At 30.3% G+C, this 21,721-nt stretch overlaps 1 protein-coding gene across 1 annotated transcript; it reads right to left on the reverse strand.

The window, feature by feature from the left end:
- Positions 1-562: 562 nt before the first annotated feature.
- On the reverse strand, positions 563-20,067 carry sagb (S-antigen; retina and pineal gland (arrestin) b). The gene is made up of 14 exons (XM_073817767.1): positions 20,010-20,067; positions 15,709-15,764; positions 15,488-15,548; positions 13,228-13,272; positions 12,938-13,137; positions 12,773-12,832; positions 11,204-11,271; positions 8,964-9,099; positions 8,762-8,846; positions 8,611-8,683; positions 5,414-5,551; positions 3,208-3,285; positions 3,083-3,097; positions 563-2,999 (listed from the first exon to the last, which is right to left on the reverse strand). The coding sequence occupies exons 2-14, from the start codon at positions 15,754-15,756 to the stop codon at positions 2,891-2,893; spliced, it is 1,116 nt and encodes a 371-aa protein (XP_073673868.1). The 5' UTR covers positions 15,757-15,764; positions 20,010-20,067; the 3' UTR covers positions 563-2,890.
- Between the last annotated feature and the right edge of the window lie 1,654 nt (positions 20,068-21,721).

Below are 21,721 nucleotides of genomic sequence, written 5' to 3' on the forward strand. Positions count from 1 at the left end.
TCAGCAACTCAATGTTGTTATTATTAAATAAAATGAAAACTATTAAAAATTTTCAAAAATAGTTTTGATAATAAAATAAATAAAAAATAAGAAAAATACTTGGCAACTGACAAGAAAATCGTTGAAGGTTTGTTGTAATAAGTTCTAAAGTACTAAAATATGTAAAAATGAAAAACTATAATAGCGCATAAACTATGCAATACTCAAATAAGCATTAAAATACATTTATTATTGTTAATGCAACAAGAAATGCTCCTGCATTGATTATTAAAGGTAAACAGGTTTGAGTTTATCTCTGGTTTGCTGCCATAAGACGCTGTACACTAAAAATGTATAGAATTTAAATTTGATATAGTTATTAATTATATAATTTATTCATATATTTTAATGCATTTACGGTATTATATATTTAATTTTTTTTAATATAATTGTGAAATTGTAGTTTGCCAAGTAGGGTGGCCAAGAGAATCTTTATTTATTTCATATGTTACAGGCCTTTGAAAATGAAGGAATCATTAAAAATGATCAATCTTTTAGCACAAAGACCACGCAAACCCAGCTGTTTTGCCGTCACAAACAGTTTTATTTTAGTTCAATGCATTTACAGAGCAAATAACAACAGAACAAACGAATTTGCCCTAATTTACTATGCAATTTATCTATTTGTGACAGATCAAATGCATTATATAAGCAGTTTAGCTTTACTGAAAGCGCCAGAGATATGATTTCAGTATTCTAAAAATCATTTTAAACTAAGTTCACACTTTGAACAATGATTTTAGAAATTTTGGATCAATTGCAAAATGCAAATATTCATCATCTGTGATCGATTTATCTACAGTATATATAATTTTTTAGTGACTATAAGGAAACTGCAGCATAAATGGGGATTTAGTCGATTGTTTTTTTCTCACCCAGCAACATGCATCCATAAATGCTTATGAATGTCACCCGTGAGCAATCTCCTCGGAGAAGGCTCTCAAGGCTCAGCCGGAGATTCGTCGTCGTCGCCGATGACTCCTTTCAGATACGAGCGTTTAAACTCCTCGAACACCAGGTCGGTTGTGTCTTCACTAAACACACAAAGAGACAAACAAGAAACCCAATCAATGGCGATAGAATCCCAGATGTGAAGATGAAGAGGAAACAGTAAATCAGAAAACAGGAACAAAGGTGTTTTATGTCAGTGACACATACCCCTGTTCTAATGTCAGAATACAGTTTCTATTGAACGCAAACAACAGATTTACTGAAAGAACGACACTAAACTGGGGCTCCACACAAGAGACGGATCGCATTTAGATGGGACACCGATATCGTCGATCCTCGCGCTCTCAACTTTCCCTTCCCAGAGCCAACGCGGATCGTTTATCATCTCAAGAGTGTGTGCAATGTTGCAGATTAAAGACGGAGAAGTGAACACCACGAACACGTGGAATCAGAGACATGAAGACTCTATATGGAGGGTATTATATAACAGCACATATAGCTTAAGATCATAAGAACCCTACTGAATGTAGACCTAGATAATGGACAGTTTACAATGGAAAATTATAACTGTGGCTTACCTCTCTTTAGGACGAAGAGAACAGGGAGAAAATAAAGCAGATAACATTCAGTTATTATCAGATCAAGTCGAGTCACATTTATTTCTATAGTGCTTCATACAATACAGATTGACACAGCAGTTTTTCATTATCCACCTCAATTTAGTTCAATTTGTGTTCTTATCTGATCATATAAATTTATATATTATTATTGAATAAGTGACCCTGGGTTACAAAATAAGGGTCATAAGGGTCAGTTTTTTGAAATGAGATTTGTGCACCATCTGAAAGTTGAATAAATCAGCCTTACATTGATGTATGGTTTGTTAGGATAGGACAGTATTTGAAAATATCTAAGTACTGAAAAAAAATCACCTTTAAAGTTGTGCAAATGAAGTTCTTAGCAATGCATATTACTAATCAAAAATTAAGTTTTAATATATTTATGGTATCCTAATGATTTTTAGCATAAAAGATTTTTTTTTGACCCATACAGTGTATTTTTGGCTATTGCTACAAATATACCTGTGCTACTTAAATATTAGTTTTTTTAATTCCATTCAATTCTCTTTACAATTATATGACATCAGAAAATAATTGATTTATTAGTTTGTAAAAACACAAATCATGCATACAGTAATGCATTTAATCAGTCTTATTATCATCAACTAAAATAAATCCATTAAATCCATCACTTAACTAAAATACATTAAAATACAAATTTCAGCTAGTTACAAAGGCAGCTTTTCACATTTCCACTCAGTTTAAGTTGATGCACTAAAATAACTAAAACTGAAATAAAAAAATAATAAAACAACTTTAAACAGAAAACATAAAAAGAAAAACAAATTAAAAATACTAATAAAAGCTATATTAATAAATTAACACTGGAACTGATATTGTAAGTTAATATGAGCACTTTTACAAACTTCACAATTATTGATTTTTCTTTAGAAAAGTAGAAGTAAAGATCATGTTCTATGAACATATTTTGTAAATTCCCTACCATAAATATATCAAAACAACTTTGGACAACTTTAAAGACAATTTTCTCAGTATTTTGATTTTTTTGCACCCTCAGATTCTTGGCCAAATATAGTCCTATCCTAAAAAACAAACATCAATGAAAAGCTTATTTATTCAGCTTTTAGATGATCTACAAATCTCAGTTGAAAAAATTGACTTATTAACAATTTTCTCCATTTAATTTAATTTACAGAAGTCAGCATTGAAAGTGAAATCAAAACCTTTCATCAAAGTTGTCCTAAAACCAAAACCAATACCTGTTCTTGTCTTAGGACAACTCTGAGCTTTTTTGATCCACTTCAAATGTTGACTGTTTTTTAGAAACTGAGGGACGGTTCTGTGAAAATTTGATTTGGCAATGTGTTCAGCTCACCTGGATCAGGTTTGGGATGCATGAGTTTGAAGGGAACCTCCACAGCAACTTCACTGAAACACACACGATTACATACAAAATTACAAATGTACGCACTCACAAAGTCGAGACGACTTCACAAGGATTCAACGCTCACCTGGAGCCAACCATGCTGTAAGACAGAAGAAATATAGCAATTAGCTTCTTTAATAACAACCAGATTAGTTAAGTTTGGTTAGCAAACGTATGAACCTTAACCCAAAACAGCTTGTGTTCACTCACCCGGCTGCGTTACACTTCACCACCACTCTATAAGCAACCAACATGCCCAGAATCTCCTTCAGAACTTCATCCTTTACACTGGAGAGAATATTAAAGGATTAGTTCAGACAAAAAAAAAAAAACATTTGCTGAAAATGTGTTCACAGTCAGGTCATCCAAGATGTAGATGAGTTTGTTTCTTCATCAGGTTTGGAGAAATGTAGCATTGCATCACTTGCTCACCAATGGATCCTCTGGAGTGAATGGGTGCCGTCAGAATGACAGTCTAAACAGCTGATAAAAAGTAATCCACACCACTCCAGTCCATCAGTTAACATCTTAGGAAGACAAAAGCTGTGTGTTTGTAAGAAACAAATCCATCATTAAGACATTTTTAACTCTAAACGTTGCTTCTGGCTAAAAGAGGATATCCATGAACACTTCTTCCATTGGAAAAAAAGTGGTCTGGTCTGAATCAGAAGAGAAATCTGCACAGATCAAGCAGTTAAAAACAGCTCTAAACAAATATGTGCCTGGATTCTGATGTGAGAGACAAGAGGAGATGGACTTTTTCCACTGGAGGAAGCGCTATTATGGATTAGGGCTGTATTTTAGCTGTTAAAAACATCTTAACGGAGGATTTGTTTCTTACAGATACACAGCTTTTGGCTTCTCAGGATGTTAATCGAAGGACTGGAGTGGTGTGGGTTATTTGTGGATTATTGTGATGTTTTTATCAGCTGTATGCACTGCAAAAAATGCTTTTCTTACTTAGATTTTTTGTCCGGTTTCCAGACAAAATTTCTAAAACTTCTTAAATTAAAAAGGATTTTCTAGACAAGCTAAAACTGTTGTTTTGTTGTCAGAAAAAAAGTCTAAATTAAGTGAGTTTTTGCTTAAAACAAGCAAAATAATCTGGCAGTGGGGTAAGAAAAATAATCCTGTTTTCTGCTTGAAATAAGAAGAATAATTTTACTTACCCCACTGGCAGATTATTTTGCTTGTTCTAAGCAAAAATCACTCAATTTTGACTTGTTTTTACTAAAAACAAGACAATAATTTTTAATTGTCTAGAAAATCCTTCCTGATTTAAGAATATTTAGATATTTTGGCTGGAAACAAGACAAAAATCTAAGTAGGAAAAGAATTTTTGTGCAGTATTGTATTTTAGCCAGAAGCAACTGTTTGAAGGTTAAAACTTCTTAAAAATATATCTTAATGGTAGATTTGTTTCTTACAAATACACATCTTTTGGGTTCTCAAGATGTTAATTGAAGGACTGGAGTGGTGTGGATTACTTGGGGATTGTTGTGATTTTTTATCAGCTGTTTGCACTGCAAAAAGTGCTTTTATTACTTAGATTTTTTGTCTTGTTTCCAGCCATCTTAAACTTTTTAAATAAAGAAGGATTTTTTTTTAGACAAGCTAAAATTGCTGTTTTGTTTTCAGAAAAAAAAACAAGCTTAAAACAAGCAAAATAATCTGGCAATGGGGTAAGAAAAATAATCCTGTTTTCTGCTTGAAATATGTCTCATTTTTACTGAAAACAAGACAATAATTTTTACTTGTCTAGAAAATCCTTCCTGATTTAAGAATTTTTAGATATTTTGATTGGAAACAAGATAAAAATCTAAGTAAGAAAATAATTTTTTTCAGTGTGGACTCTAATTCTGACGGCACCCATTCACTCCATTGTTGATCCATTGGTGAGCAAGTGATGTAATGACACACTTCTTCAAATCTGATGAAGAAACAAACTCAGCTACATCTTGGATGGCCTGAGATGAGCACATTTCTGCAAATAGAAAAACTATTCCTTTAAGACACCCTGGACCACAAAACCAGTCAATAAGGGTCACTTTTTATGGTAAAAATCTAGAATCTGAGGGTGCAAAATAAAATTTAAATACTGAGAAAATTTTCCAAATGAAGTTCTTAGCAATGCAAAAATTAAGTTGACACATTTACGGTAGGAAATGTACAAAATATCTTCATGGAGCATGATCTTTATTTAATATCCTAATGATTTTCGGCATAAAAGAAAAATGGTCAATTTTGACCCATACATTGCTAAAAATATACCAGAGCTACTTAAGATTGGTTTTGTGTTCCAGAGTCACAATTACAATGAAACAACAAAATAATGAATTAAAAATGAAGTAGAATGACTAAAGAAGTATTTTCTTGTAGACATACTCCACTTTGAAAAATCATGTTCTGCACTCACATGCTGGAGGAGGCCAGGTTAGTGTCCTCATGCTTTAGTTTTCCATCCAGAGCCAGTCCGAGTCTATCGTGGATATTGTCCAGTAGAGGACAGAGGGTGTAAACCTTCTTCAGACTCGTACAAGACGGCACAGTGTCCCTGTGACATCATAAATAGAACACAAATGCTGGATTAACGATACATAAATGTAACATTCTGACAGTGACATCCCCAAATGTTACATTTGAACCCAGTGATCATTTTAAGACAACATAAAAAGCTTTAAACTCTTTATAATCCTATATTAGAAGCAGTGTTGGGGAAAGTTACTTTTAAAATTAATGCATTACAATATTGAGTTAATCCTTAAAAAATAACTGATTATGTTACTTAGTTACTTTTTATGGAAAGTAATGCGTTACGTTACTTTTGTGTTACTTTTGAAATCTGGGCAGGGCTTGCTTGTTTTTAATATAAAAAGTTCTATTTTTGTCAAATGTAAAAGCCTTTTCACACCAAAATCCTTAGACTTAGAGAAAAATAAATTCACGTCTGTACAATAGACCGCAGTACAAAAAAATTCAACTCATCGGCAATAAAAAGGAAAACAAATGTGAGATTATCTTGAGTCATTTTTGCTTATTAGTATGGATGAATGGGATCATCGAAGATCGGCAGCAAATACATCGGTTAATAAAATGGCATTAAATACATAAAGGACATTTGTACTATTTAACATATTTAATTATTGCAGATTTTTATTCATTTTGGTGAAAACTGCATCTGCTTTTTTAGCAGGTGAGATGAATTAATGCATGTTCACATTTATTCTAGAACTAAAGTAACATCTTACTCCTGATTTCTCTCAAGATGAGGACAGGAGAGCTTCAAATCAATCAATGGGGGGGAAAAGTAACTGGCGTTACTTATTTGAAAAAGTAACTCGGATATTTTCTTGTCAATTAAAAAGTAATGCGTTACTTTACTGGTTACTTGGAAAAAGTAATATTATTACGTTACTTGTAACACTGATTACAAGTCAAAATAACACAGCATCATTCCAATATGCGACCCTGTTTATTCTGAAAGCTGAATAAATACGCTTTCCAATGATACAATAGAACAATATTTGGCTGAGATACAACTATTTGAAAATCTGGAATCTGAGGGTGCAAAAAAAAAATCTAAATTTAAAAGGGATCAAGTTCTTAGCAATGCATATTACTAATCAAAAGTAAGTTCTGATGCATTTACGGTGAGAAATTTACAAAATATCTTCATGGACATGATCTTTACTTAATATTTTAATGATTTTTGGCATAAAAGAAAAATTTATCATTTTGAGCCATACAATGTATTTTTGGCTATTGCTACAAATATATCCATGCTATAGTCATCCAGAGTCACATATACCTCATTTGGAGCAGAATCTAAAATCTCAGAATACACTGAGACAAACTCAGTGGAGCAAATGAAACCATCAACGAACAAAAAAAACTCCACTATTGTGTTCCCCCAACTTTCCAGAAGAGGAAGAAAATGCAGAGAGATGCATTACAGCTGTTACAGGAAAGAAAGACGTCAGATTTACAGTCACTCCCTTAGAAAAATTTATTAGAAATCCTATCGTGGCAAATTTGACCTTTTTTGGTAATTAAATGCCAGGGTAATATTACACAGTAATATGTTTGGTGTATGGTGATACATAATATGGTAAGTATTGTGAGACACTACCGTTTGGGGTCAGGAAGATTTTTTTATGTCTTTGAAAGAAGTATCATATACTTGACCAAAAATACAGTAAAAACTGCAATACTGTGAAATATTATTACAATTTTAAATCACTGTTTTCTATGTGAATATTAAGTAAAATGTCACATGATCCTTCAGAAATCATTCTAATATGCTGATTTGCTACTCAAGAAACATTTATGATTATTATCAATGTTGAAAACAGTTGTGCTCCCAAATGTGTTTGTGGAAAATGTGATACATTTCATTTTTTGGGATTCGTCGATGAATATAAAGTTCAAAAGAACAGCATTTATTTGAAATCAGAATCTTTTGTTACATTATAATTGCCTTTACTGTCACTTTTAAACTTTCATACATTTTGAAAATGTATAAATATTCCATTTAAAATACAGTATAAAAAGCTCAATATTGTGAAATGTTATTACTATTATAAATACAGAAATAAGGGTAACACTTTCTATGAAGCCCGTATTTATAATACATAAGGGTATTCCTAAGGCATTATAATGAATGCATAATGCATTCAATGCATAATGCAAAAAACCTTATAGTATGTTGTATCATCTCATTAATATTCATAAGAACAGTTTTAATGTATTATAATTTTCACTTATTTGTGGTTATAGCTTTTAAGACTACGATTACCTCCTCATAGATATAACTTATTATAAGTCTCACATCATGCCACTTTACTTAAATCATACGAAGACCACTTATAAGTAATTATAATAATAATATTTCTCAAATAGCCATAATATCAGGTATCAGATCAGATAAATGTGTAATATGACACATTTGTATTATCAGTTTGATTATTTTGATACCCTTTAGACAGCTTTTGATAAATAATTCTGCAACTGCATGTCATCTAGCAGTAATTATTATTAGTAGTATGCAAAATATATGCTAACACTGTATTTTGATGGTTCCCCAAAAGACCCTGATCATAAGTAAACCTGCTAACTAGCCTAACCTCAAATCTAAAATCTACTAATACTCTAAGGAGTGTTAGTTGACATGTAAACTTGCTTATAGTCAATAGACTAAGAGGAACATCAAAATAAAATGTACAATAACGCAAAAAATAAATGTAACATGATACAGTCCATTATAAATGAAGTAGATTTAATATACTGTCCATTGTGTGTTATAAATAATCATAATCTTAAAGCTAAACCTCAAATACTCAAGTATTATAATGTATTATAAATGTTGTTATAATTATTCATGAGCTGATATAACATATTATAAGGTTTCTATAATGCATTATGCATTGATTATAATGCCTTAGAAATACCATTATAATGTTTTATAACTAGAAAAAGTGTTACTGAAACAACCTTACATTCAAGAATTTTTAAAATGTATATTTAATTTTTATGCAAGCTCATTTATTATGTCATAAGATCATGTGACATCACAGGCTCCGCCTCCAAGTATAATAATGGTGTGTTTGTACTCACGTGGTTTCCTCATTGGCCACAGTTTTGACGTATTTGTCATTAGAGTAAAGCACCACATTAGTGATCTGCTCCACTGTCAGAGAAACAGAGAAAACACTCAGTAACACTGAAAACACACGCATCAGTTTTAAAGCAAAAAGTGTTTTCGTACCCGAGATCGACAAGTCCTTCACGTTCCTGTTGGAGCTGTTGTCGACATCAACGCTGATGTTGATCTCCTCTCCATGGTAATATGTCTGAAAATTCAACAGTCACGGGTTTAATGAATTTATTCATGTTTATCTATGGATTGAATGTTTATTTATGGATGCACTTGTCAAAAATTGCATCCATTCTGAGGAAAGACTTCTCACCTCTTTCTCCAGAGTGACCCGCATGTGCAGCGGTTTATCAGACATGATGAATTCACAGGTGGTTTCGGCCGTTGGAGCCGCCTCGCTTGTGTCTGGAGCATACTGGATCTTTCTGATGGCCAACCGGACTGAACTCCTGCAGAAAGACAGAGATGGAGTGCATTGTGCAAACAGCTGGAGTCTGGATCTTGTGATTTTGGTTACAGGGCTCTCAATATGAGGTTCCAAATGTGCCAAAAAAAAAAAAAAAAAAAAAAAAAAAAAAAAGAGTTGACTGCTTTGTGCTTTGTACTACACATTTGTCTTTGTCTACAGTCATTGCCTACTTGTTCAGGTAAATCTGAATATGTTGATGTGCATGTAGTCTGTTGACGTTGTCTTAATCTGTCGCCCTGCCATCGATTTCTCTGTTGTTTTTCCTTTTGGTCATCTTTACTGCACTGTAAGTTTTCACCAGTTTCAACTTAAAAACTCATTTTATTGTAATGACTTAAAAATCTGACTTGTAGTTTTTAAGTTGATTCAACTTAAAATTTTAAGGCAGCTGCTAAACTTAAGTTTTTAAGTTGAATCAGGTGAAAACTTTTTACAGTGCGTCATCTTATTCTGTCGTTCTAATGTTGTGTTGTTCTGTCATCTTTAAAGGATTAGTTCACTTTCAGAACAAAAATGTACAGATAATCACCCCCTTGTCATCCAAGATGTTCATGTCTTTCTTCAGTCGTAAAGAAATTATGTTTTTATGAGGAAAACATTTCAGGATTTCTCTCTTAATAATGGATATGGATGGCGCCCCGAAGTTTGAACTTCCGAAATGCAGTTTAAATGCAGCTTCAAAAGGCTCTAAACGATCCCAGTCGAGGAGAAGGGTCTTATCTAGTGAAAACCAATTGACAATTTATATACTTTTTAACCTCAAATGCTGGTCTTGTCTCATCTCTGCACAGCACATGCAAAGTGTGTGTGATTCGGGTAAATACAGTTAGGGTACGTCTAAAAACTCCCATCTCGTTTTCTTCCCTAACTTCAAAATCGCCTTAGATCGCTGCAAAAATACAGACATTGTGTTTAAAAAGTGAACATACAAAGAAACTGAAACTCCCTTTACAAAAAAAAAAAGGTAAAAACAGCATTATAAGACGATTTTGACATTGAAGACATAAACGAGATGGGAGTTTTTAGACGTCCCCTAACTGCATTGACCCAGATTCTACTGACTACATATTCACTGCGCAGAGACCAGACAAGACCAGCATTTGAGATTAAAAAGTATATAAATTGTCAATTTGTTTAGAAAATAACCGATCGTTTTGCTAGATAAGACCCTTCCTCCTCGACTGGGATCGTTTAAAAGTGCATTTCAGAAGTTCAAACTTCGGGGCGCCATCCATATCCATTATAAGAGAGAAATCCTGAAATGTTTTCCTCAAAAAAACATAATTTCTTTACGACTGAGGAAAGAAAGACATTAACATCTTGGATGACAAGAGGGTGAGTACATTATCTGTGCATTGAAAGCGAACTAATCGACTAGGCTGCTTCAGGGATCATCTGCAAATTTACTTTACAGTACAAAACTTAGTCCAATAATTCATTCATATTAATGTTTACAGGACATAGTAAATGCCTAGTGGGCAAACTGAATAAATACATTTTGCCAATGTCTCGCCTTAGACAATACTTCCAATTTCTCTCTTACTGTCCGTACAGTACACAAATATTTCCATGAAAAAATTGTAAAAAGCTAAAAGGTTTTTTTTTCATGTTACAAAGTTTGTAGTATGTTTGTAGTAAGCCTTACTTCTACAGATGAGATTTTGCCAATATTTCCTTTACTGTATGTACAGTGCACAATTACAGTAATTCACTAAAAGTTTTCTTTTCCATGTTCCAAAGGTTGTAGTACTTTCCTAGAATATAAGTTAAATGATACATTTTAGATACTTCCTTTTCATTTAAAACTTTTGACATCTGACTTGTTCTTGAGACTATATATATAATTTGAAGAAATCTTAATTTTGTGGGGGGGAAAAAACAGTTTGCATTGATATTTTTAAATTCTGTGTAATATTAGCCATTTTTTAAACAAATCAGCAATTTTTCCCCCCACGACGCAGGACTTTGTGATGCAGTTTATATTTTGCAATGACCTGGTCTGGGCCTTGAAGTGTCTTGTACTGGTCTGATTTTGTTCTTTTATGGGGTTGTATGTTGTTCTGTGTGCTTGTGACACTTCTCACCTCTTCTGGGCTTTTTCATCTTGATTTTCTGCACAAAATGCCTTCACTTCAAACTCCACTGCACAATGCTGCACAAACAAACATTTGTGCTTCAGTGAATCACAAATACATTTTAAACCAGGGTTATTACAGTTAACTAAAACTAAAAGCAGAAAAAAATATATGTGACCCTGGACCACAAAACCAGTCATAAGGTTAAATTTGACAAAAACTGAGATGTATACATCATATGAAAGCTCAATAAATAAGCTTTCTATTGATGTGTGATTTGTTAGGATAGGACAATATTTGGCCGAGATACATCTATTTGAAAATCAGAAATCTGAGGGTGCAAAAAAAATCTAAATACTGAGAAAATCACCTTTAAAGTTGTCCAAATTAGGTTCTTAACAATGCATATTACTAATCAAAAATTACATTTTGATATATTTACAGTCGTAATTTTACAAAAATTATTAATGGAATATGATCTTTAGTTAATTTCCTAATGATTTTTGGCATAAAAGAAAAATCAATAATTTTGACCCATGCAATGTATTTTTGGCTATTGCTACAAATATACCCCAGCGACTTAAGACTGGTTTGCGGTCCAGGGTCACATATTTGAAATAAACTCTACCTGGATTTTTTTTTTAAATATATAAATAAATAAACTAAAATTTTACTATAATAAACTTAAATTAAAATTACAACGGATAGATAAATAAAATATTATATATGCAATAAATAACTAAATCTAAATTTTATATAAAAAATATAAAATGACAAAATTATGGAACAGAATTACTAAAACTTTAACTACAATTAAAAAAATTAAAACAAACCAATATTTTAAAAAAAACTTTACCTGAAAAAAAAAAAAAAATCTAAATATATAAATAAATAAACTAAACTAAAATTACAACAGATAAAAATATTAAATATTATATACGCAATTAATAACTAAATTAAATTTAAAGAAAAATATATAATTACAAAAATCATGGAACAGAATTACTAAAACTTTAAAATTGAAAAAAAAAAAAAAATTAAAAAAATTAAAAAAAAACTTTACCTGGAAAAAGAAAATCTAAAAAAAATCTAAATAAACTTAACTAAAATTACAACAGATAAAAATATTAAATATTATATACACAATTAATAACTAAATTAAATTTAAAGAAAAATATATATTTACAAAAATCATGGAACAGAATTACTAAAACTTTAACTAAAATTGAAAAAAAAAAAGCAATATTTAAAAAACACTTTACCTGGAAAAAGAAAATCTAAAAAAAATCTAAATAAATAAACTTAACTAAAATTACAACAGATAAAAATATAAAATATTATATATGCAATAAATAGCTAAATCTAAATATATAAATACACATAACTAAAATTACAATGGATAAAAATATAAAATATTATATTTGCAATAAATAAGTAAATCTAAATTTAAAGAAAAAATTACAAAATCCTGGAACAGAATTGCTAAAACTTTAACTGCAATTTACATTTAAATAAATAAAATGTAAAAAAAAAAAAAAAAAAAAAAAAAAAAAGAATGTTTATGGTTATAATATTAACCTTTCCTACGTCCGTCGGCCCAGGCTGCAGACACACTGAACATGGCAGGTTATCTGGAAACTAAGAGAAAACATGCATTTTTAGAAATCACAACACTCAAAGTTAAAGTTTTGTAAAACTGCTGTGCTGTTTTCATGAATAAAAGCGACCCAGACTGATTTTCACCTCAAAGAAAAAGGGATATGCATTGTCTCCGAGTTTGCGCAAGATCTTCTCCTGTACTTTGGTGTGAACACTGCGTTCTTTGTCCTGCAGAGGAGGATAGACCTGTCGAGTACACAGGAAGATATCCCTGCGAAACGCTATTCCCAGCACATCCATATCATCCCGACCGTACCGGAACGTACAGGAGAGCATGACGTAGACTAGAGGAGACAAATGCACAGGCTTTAATTCATAGACACAGGTGTGATAAGCAGCTCAGCACTGCCATCTTCTGCAAACGTCTGTCTCACCTTTCTTCCCTTTCACCAGCTCAGGGTCGATCAGCACAACGCCATCTGACACACAAGACAAATAGACCATCAGTATGATTGTTTAGATTGATTTAATGTTATAAAGTCTACTGTATAATGCAAATGAAGGCCTCCAAATGATCAAACTAATGAAACAAATTTTTTTAGAACCTGTGATTCTTTTTTCAGGATTCTTGATGAATAAAAGCTTAAAAATAACAGAATCTATTCAAAATGTAAAACTTTTCTAACAATATAAGTCTTTACTATCACTTTTAATCAATTTAACACAGCCTGGGTGAATAAAAGTATTAATTTCTTTGAAATTAATAAATGTGCTGACTTTAAATGTACATTTAGGTGCTTGTTTATATTGTTACAAAAGATTTCTATTTTAAATAAAGCATTCTTTTCAACTTTTTCTTTGTTAAAAACTATATACAAAGTAATAAACAGATCCATAAATTACAAAATCATGGAACAGAATTACTAAAACTTTAACTAAAATTTAATTTAAATAAATAAAACAAAAAATAAAAACAAACAATATTAGAAAAATAAATTACCTGAAAAAAAAAATATATATATATATATAAATAAACGTAACTAATATTACAACACATAAAAATATTAAATATTATATGTGCAATAAATTACTGAATCTAAATTTAAAGCAAAAAATATATAAAATGACAAAATCATGGAACAATACTAAAACATTAACTAAAATTTAAATTTAAATAAATTCAATTTAACAAAATAAAAATATATATATTTGAAAAAAACTTTCCCTAAAAAAACTAAATATATAAATAAATAAAATTACAACGGATAAAAATATTAAATATTATATATGCAATAAATAACTAAATCTATACATAAAGAAAAAATATAAAATGACAAAATCATGGAACAGAATTACTAAAACTTTAACTAAAATTAAAATTTAAATAAATTCAATTTAAAAAATAACAAATATATATATTTGAAAAAAACTTTCCCTAAAAAAACTAAATATATAAATAAATAAAATTACAACGGATAAAAATATTAAATATTATATATGCAATAAATAACTAAATCTATATATAAAGAAAAAATATGAAATGACAAAATCATGGAACAGAATTACTAAAACTTTAACTAAAATTAAAATTTAAATAAATTCAATTTAAAAAATAACAAATATATATATTTGAAAAAAACTTTACCTAAAAAAAACTAAATATATAAATAAATAAATCTAATTACAACGGATAAAAATATTAAATATTATACATGCAATAAATAACTAAATCTATATTTAAAGAAAAAATATAAAATGACAAAATCATGGAACAGAATTACTAAAACTTTACCTAAATTAAAATTTAAAGAAATAAAATGTAAATAAAAAATTAAAAAACAATATTTGAAAAAACTTTACCTGAAAAAAAAAAAAATCTAAATGTATAAATAAATAAACGTAACTACAATTACAACAGATATATATATATATAAATAATCTAAATTTAAAGAAAAAATATAAAATGACAAAATCATGGAACAGAATTACTAAAACTTTACCTAAATTAAAATTTAAAGAAATAAAATGTAAATAAAAAATTAAAAAACAATATTTGAAAAAACTTTACCTGAAAAAAAAAAAAATCTAAATGTATAAATAAATAAACGTAACTACAATTACAACAGATATATATATATATAAATAATCTAAATTTAAAGAAAAAATATAAAATGACAAAATCATGGAACAGAATTACTAAAACTTTACCTAAAATTATACTAATCCTAATAATACTAACTATACAAATACTAAAATCCCCAAAAAATTTAATAACAATAAAAATAAAAAAAAATAATAAAAAAAGTAAAAAATTGATGCTGAAAATGTAGCTTTGTATCACAGGAATAAATTATTATTAAATTTAAAATATATTCACATAAAAAAACAGTTATTTTTAATTAAAATAATATTTCACAATATTACACCGTTTTCTGTATTTCTAATCAAATAAATGCAGCTCTAATGAGCATAAAAAAATCTTTAAAAACCATAAAAAATCTTACTGATCCCAAACATTTGAGCAGGCAGTTTATGTTGTATCATCATGTGACCACGTTAATATCGAGACAGTTTTGCTATCTCAATACCATGATATTGATAATATTGTTGCATCCCTAATATTATGCATTATTATTATTATTAAAGACTGGTTGTGAATGCACACTGAGAGCCATGATTAGCTGTTTAACTCACCAACAGGATCAACAAAATCACAGTGATCCACGAAATCCCGCTTCCCCATGTACACGCCCACCTGTGACATCACACACGGTTAACCAATCACTGATGAGCAACACAACTTGCACCATGTACACAACAAAAATCATTGGGGAAAAAAAACAGAAGGATCAAAGGATACAATGAAACAAAAATATGGATGAAAAACTAAACTAAATGGATGGACAGATACTCACAGATTTGTCTCTGGAGAGTTTCTTGTAGATGACGTGTTTGGGACTCATTCTGACAGCTGAAGCAGAAATAAATCAGGAATTACTTATCTTTTCTGCATTTGGCAGATCTAAAGTGACTTTTATTTTATTCAAGATTGCAGATTGCATTTATTGACTGAATTTATCCATTTTTGTTTTATTTTATTTAATTTTCTCTTTATTATGTAAAGATGGAGGCTTTAATTGTATTTAATGATAGCCAAGCCGGGACCCTAAGGTAGCTGGGGATTAGTTTGGGTTGGGTTTGTTAACAGAGTAAAATGTTGATTCTGTACAGAGTTGTATTCTGTCTTCTATTCTAAAATTTGCCTGAGAATCAATAAGTTTTTTTTTTCTGAAATATGCATTTGATTAGTTCTTTTTTTTTTCTGGGATTCGAACCTATGACCTACTGTTTGAGCCTCAGGAAGGCTATGAATGTTGGATTAATCCACTTTCAAACTAAAAATTTCCTGATAAATTACTCACCACCACGTCATCCAAGATGTTCATGTATTTTGTTTCTTCAGTCGCAAAGAAATTATGTTTTTTGAGGAAAACATTCCAGGATTTTTCTCCATATAGTGGATTTTAGTGGTGCTCAATGGATTGAAGGTTAAAAATGCAGTTTCAAAGGGCTCTAAATGATCCCAGCCGAGGAAGATGAGTCTTATCCAGTGTTGTTTTTGACAACCATCTTAGATTTAGTCTTAGTCTTCGTCTTTTGGACTCAAATGCTTATTAGTTTTAGTCACATTTCAGTCACTTCTATATGTGATAGTTTTAGTCCAATTTTAGTCGACGAAAAGTCATAAAGGTTTTAGTCTAGTTTTAGTCAAAAAAAGGGGGAAAAGTAGTCTTTTAACAAATTAATGTAGGTCAGTAAGTATTTTGCTGTTGGGTAGTGTCACTAATAGAGTATTTAATGCTAAAACGCCTTGCCATAGCGGCAGATACTTCTTAGGTTTTAATTGGCATGCACAATAAGCAGAAATGTCATGCATTTTAAACGTCTGACGGACCACCCACTAACATTTTTGTCTATTCTCGTCTCGCCAACGAAAACTCACACACGTCTCGTCATGTTTTAGTCATCAACGAGCCATTTTTATCTCGTCATCGTCTCGTTATCGTCATGAAAAAAAGTTGCGTCAACGAAATGATTTTGTCATCGTCATCGTTGACGAAAACAACACTGGTCTTATCTAACAAAATGATGGGTTATTTTCCAAAAAAAAATTAAAAAAAAAATTACAACTTATATACTTTTTAACCTCAAATGCTCATCTTATCTAGCTCGGATGGGTAAATACCATACTCATAAATGTAAATGGCAAAATAAAAATCCATCCCTAATGGTTTTTAAAAAAAAACTCCAGTGATAACAATTATTCTTTATGTGAAGATGTCTCAAAATATTTGTCATTGAAACTTGCTAAGCGTCCATGAAACTTTATTTTAAGAATATATGAAGATTGAGGACAATATATGTATGTGAACAACTTTGACTTGCCTTATGGACTGAAGTGCCTTTGCTTACTTTATTTATTTATTTATTTTTTTTTATATATATATTTTTTTCTCTTTCTTTAGTGAAATTTGTTCCGTGTTTAACTATGTTCTGAACAGGAGTCTCTCAACGAGAGATTTTGTAAAAATTGTGTTTTGTATGTGTTTGAAAAAAAAAAAAAAAAAAAAAAAAAAACGTATCTAGGTCGGCAAGATGAGCATTTGAGATTAAAAAGTGTATAAGTTGTAAATGTAAATGTCGGCTGGGATCGTTTAGATCATTTCAAACTCAGGGGCACCATAGAAGTCCATTATATGGAGAGAAATCCTGAAATGTTTTCCTTTAAAAAGCATAATTCCTTTACGACTGAAGAAAGAAAGACATGGACATCTTGGATGACAAGCGGGTGACTACATTATCTGTACATTTCTGTTCTGAAAGTGAACTACTCCTTTAATAATGTATTATTAGTAAATGTTAAAATCAACATTAAGATACAGATATTGAAAAAGGAAATTCCAAGACTTTCAACGACTACTTTTTGGATTTCAACTTAAGGACGTCAAACTTCTTACTTATCAAACAATGTCTTATCTTTACAATTTGAAATAAAGATATATAAAAATATACTAATAAGGCAAACATAAAGTGAAACCACTGTTACGTTTCTTGCGAAATTTGTATGTGTACACTTTCATTCTTTTTTCTACGTTTTGTTTTTATAACTGTACTGCTTTAATTGTTTGATGTTCTCTACTGTTTAAGAAAAAAAAATTAAAATAAAGATTCTCGAAACTGCTCCAAAATCCTGATCTGAATTAAATGATTCGTAAACCTGCTCTGAAGTCCCGATCCCAGCCGAGGAATAAGGGTCTTATCTAGCAAAACAATTGTCCATTTTCCTAAAAAAAAAGTATAATGGTCACACTTTATAGTAGATGGCCTTAATTATTATGGACTCACGTCAAAAAATAAGTCCAATGTACTTAATGTGTTCATATTGCATTGCAAAACACTTTTGCTTCTATTAAGGTGGGATATGTGTAAGGTTAGGGACAGCTTTGGTGGTAAGGGTAGGTGTCAACATGCTCTTTCTTTTATATATATACACATATGGGCGGTGTTATGCTAATTTACTCACCCCTTGAAGTGGACCAGTGGGGCGTGTATGAACGAGCCATTTTAGGGAGGCGTGGCTGAGTCTTAACTTTTATAATAAATATCTCTTTGGGTTTGAGACTTTAATCCTATCTATGCACAAACAGCTTATAAAACTCCAAAGACAAAGGAAAACAAGAAACTGCGACATGTGATCTCTTTAACCAGTAGAAAACAATTAAGGAAGAGAGACAAGATGAGCATTTGAGGTTAAAAAGTGCATAAATTGTAATTTTTATTTTAGAAAATAACCAATCGTTTCACTAGATATGACCCTTATTCCTCAGCTGTGATTGTTTAGAGTCTTTTGAAGCTGCACTGAAACTGCATTTTTAACCTATAATCCACCATTAAAGTCCACAATCCTGGAATGTTTTCCTCAAAAAACAATTTCTTTGCAACTGAAGAAAGACATGAACATCTTGGATGACAAGGGGGTGAGTAATTTATCAGGAGATTTTTTATTTTGAAAGTGGAGTAATTCTTTAATATTCATTATCAGCAGTTGATTTTCTAAAAATTGTAAGCATAATATTATGAGAAGCAAATTTGTATCTGTAATCATACAGACGCTCATCAGCAGTTTCAGATCTGAGCCGATGACTCACTTCACTAATCTAGTGTATCACCTCTACAAACACAATGACATCCATCTATCTATCTATCTATCTATCTATCTATCTATCTATCTATCTATCTATCTATCTATCTATCTATCTATCTATCTATCACCAATTATTATATTAAGGCGAGACACTGCAGGTGAATAGGGTAAAAATATTAACTAATAGTTATAACCTTACTAACTCAGTTTATTGATTACATTGATAATTGCAAACATTTTTTGTATTACAACGTTTCTAAAATGTTAGGTTTAAATATGCAAATGATGCATTATTAAATTAAATATGCACTCATTTGCATACATTTCTAGTTCAAAAATCTAAACACTGGATGAAGTGAGTTTAAAAATTCCTGTTGACTTTATTTGACATATTAGAGTCAAAATGGTTTACAGAGGGAATTTTGGGTCTCATTTTATCACACCCTAATTCAGAAAAAAAACCTAGAACAGAAAGGAAACACTCTTTTTTTTTTTTTTTTACCATTTTTTGGGGAATGAAATGTTGTATATAATCAGGCAAATCATATTTGTACAAATCCCTCTGTAAAAACCTTCAGGATATAAACAGGATTAAAACGGTAAAGTGTGGTGTGTGTAAGTGCTACTGAAGTGGAGATTTATGGCTCAGTGTAGGAGGAAAAACTCATTTTGAGAAAACAGCCTTTAAAAATATGGATTGCAATTGAGGTCTATTAACACAAATAGATAAAGTGCTATAAAAGAAATGCTTAAAAGTGTCTTTAGGATGTTTTTATTCCACTAGTCTGAAAAAAAAAAAAACACTTTACGAAAAACCCAAAATCCCAAATTTGACAGGTGCATGGAAAACAGCGTTTTTGCCTGCAATGGCTCCCCTTAATATCTATTATAAGTACTAGATTATCACCACATTATTACTGTATCTTTTTTGAGATTTCTAATGTACTAATTAATAGTAATAAATGAAATAAATAGATGTAAATGTGATGTGGTGGTGCTGCAGTAACTCACCTGTCTGTGTTCAGATGCTGTTAATGTTGTTTGTTGAGTTAAAGTGTGAGAGGACGCTGGGTTTCAGGGCTGGTATTTGTAAGCGGTGACTCCGCCCACCGATAACCGTTCGTTCCCGTCAGCGAGATTAGAGTCTCTGGCTTGCAGGAGGAATGAAGATGCACAACTAATCCAATCACACGCGTATAAAGACACTGACAAACATGCATGCACCAATATCAACAACAAGAAAACATATTTAGAATAACCACCTTATACAGATTATGTGGGATGTGACAACTGAAAGAGGTTTCTTAAGAGGTGAGAGGTCAGTTAGGATCATACGAACAACAACGAGCTGGTTCTCAGTGTGGATTCCAACCGTATACCTTAGTTTACAAGACTAGTTCAACTATAAATAACAGCTCGTTCTTCATTTATTCAACCTCATGGCATTCAAACTTCCTGTGAAATACGAAAGGAGATGTTTAGCAGAATGTTACAGCTTCTGTTTGTCAGGCTTCTGAACAGCATATTAAAAATAGCCCATACGAGTCCATACAATATTTTTATTTAATTTAATTTTTAAAAATTATTTTTATTTTATAATATTAATAATTTTAACTTATTTTAAAATAATAAAAATAAAACAAATTCTAAAATTAATTTAAAATAATCATAATATAATAGCCAAAAATACATTGTATGGGTCATTGATTTTTCTTTTATGCCAAGAATCATTAGGATATTAAGTAAAGATCATGGTCCATGAAGATATCTTGTAAATTCCCTATCGTAAATATATCAAATGTAATTTTGGATTAGTAATATGCATTACTAAGAACTTAATTTGGACAATTTTAAATGCAAATTTCTCAATATTTGCACCCTCAGATAAATTTTTTTTTAATAGTTTTATCTCAGCCAAATATCGTCCTGCTCTAACAAATATTATTTATTTAGCTTTATTTAAATGCATGAAACTCAAAAAAATAAATAAAAATAAAACAAATGTTTATATATATATATATATATATATATATATATATATATATATATATATATATATAGTTATAAAACAATTTTATTAATATATTATATAATCATTGTTTTTATTTTCATTTTACAATAGCAACAATAATAAATTAAACAAAATAAAATAAATTGTTGTATAAATTGTTAAAATAATATATTTTATTAATGTATTAGTAAATGTTAAAATAAAAAAAAATGCTTACGGTACTTCTTACAGGGTTCTTGCAGATACTGTAAAATGAAATTCTGACTTGACTTTAAGTACTACTTTTTGATTTTCAAGGACTTCAAAATAAGATTTGACTTATCAAAAAATGTCTTATCTTTCAAATTCTAAAAAAGATAAATATAAATATACAAATAAGGCAAACAAAGTGAAGCACATGGAAAGCATTACTAAAGTATTACAAAGTATATTACACTTTTACTATAGTAAAACCACAGTTAATTTTCTTAAACGATTTGTAATTCTGCATACTTTTTCTTTTTTGTTTTTATAACTGTACTGCCTTTATTATTTGATATTTTCTACTGTTTAAGAAAAAATCTGAAACAAATATACGCGAAACCGCTCAGTAATCCCGATCTGAAACAAATGATTCGCCATTTGCGCTCTAAACTCCCGAACCGAATCAAATGATTCACGAACTGAATCAAATGATTCGCCATTTGCGCTCTAAACTCCCGAACCGAATCAA

This window comes from Garra rufa, chromosome 14 (genome assembly GCF_049309525.1).
Source record: "Garra rufa chromosome 14, GarRuf1.0, whole genome shotgun sequence".
Taxonomy (NCBI): Eukaryota; Metazoa; Chordata; class Actinopteri; order Cypriniformes; family Cyprinidae; genus Garra; species Garra rufa.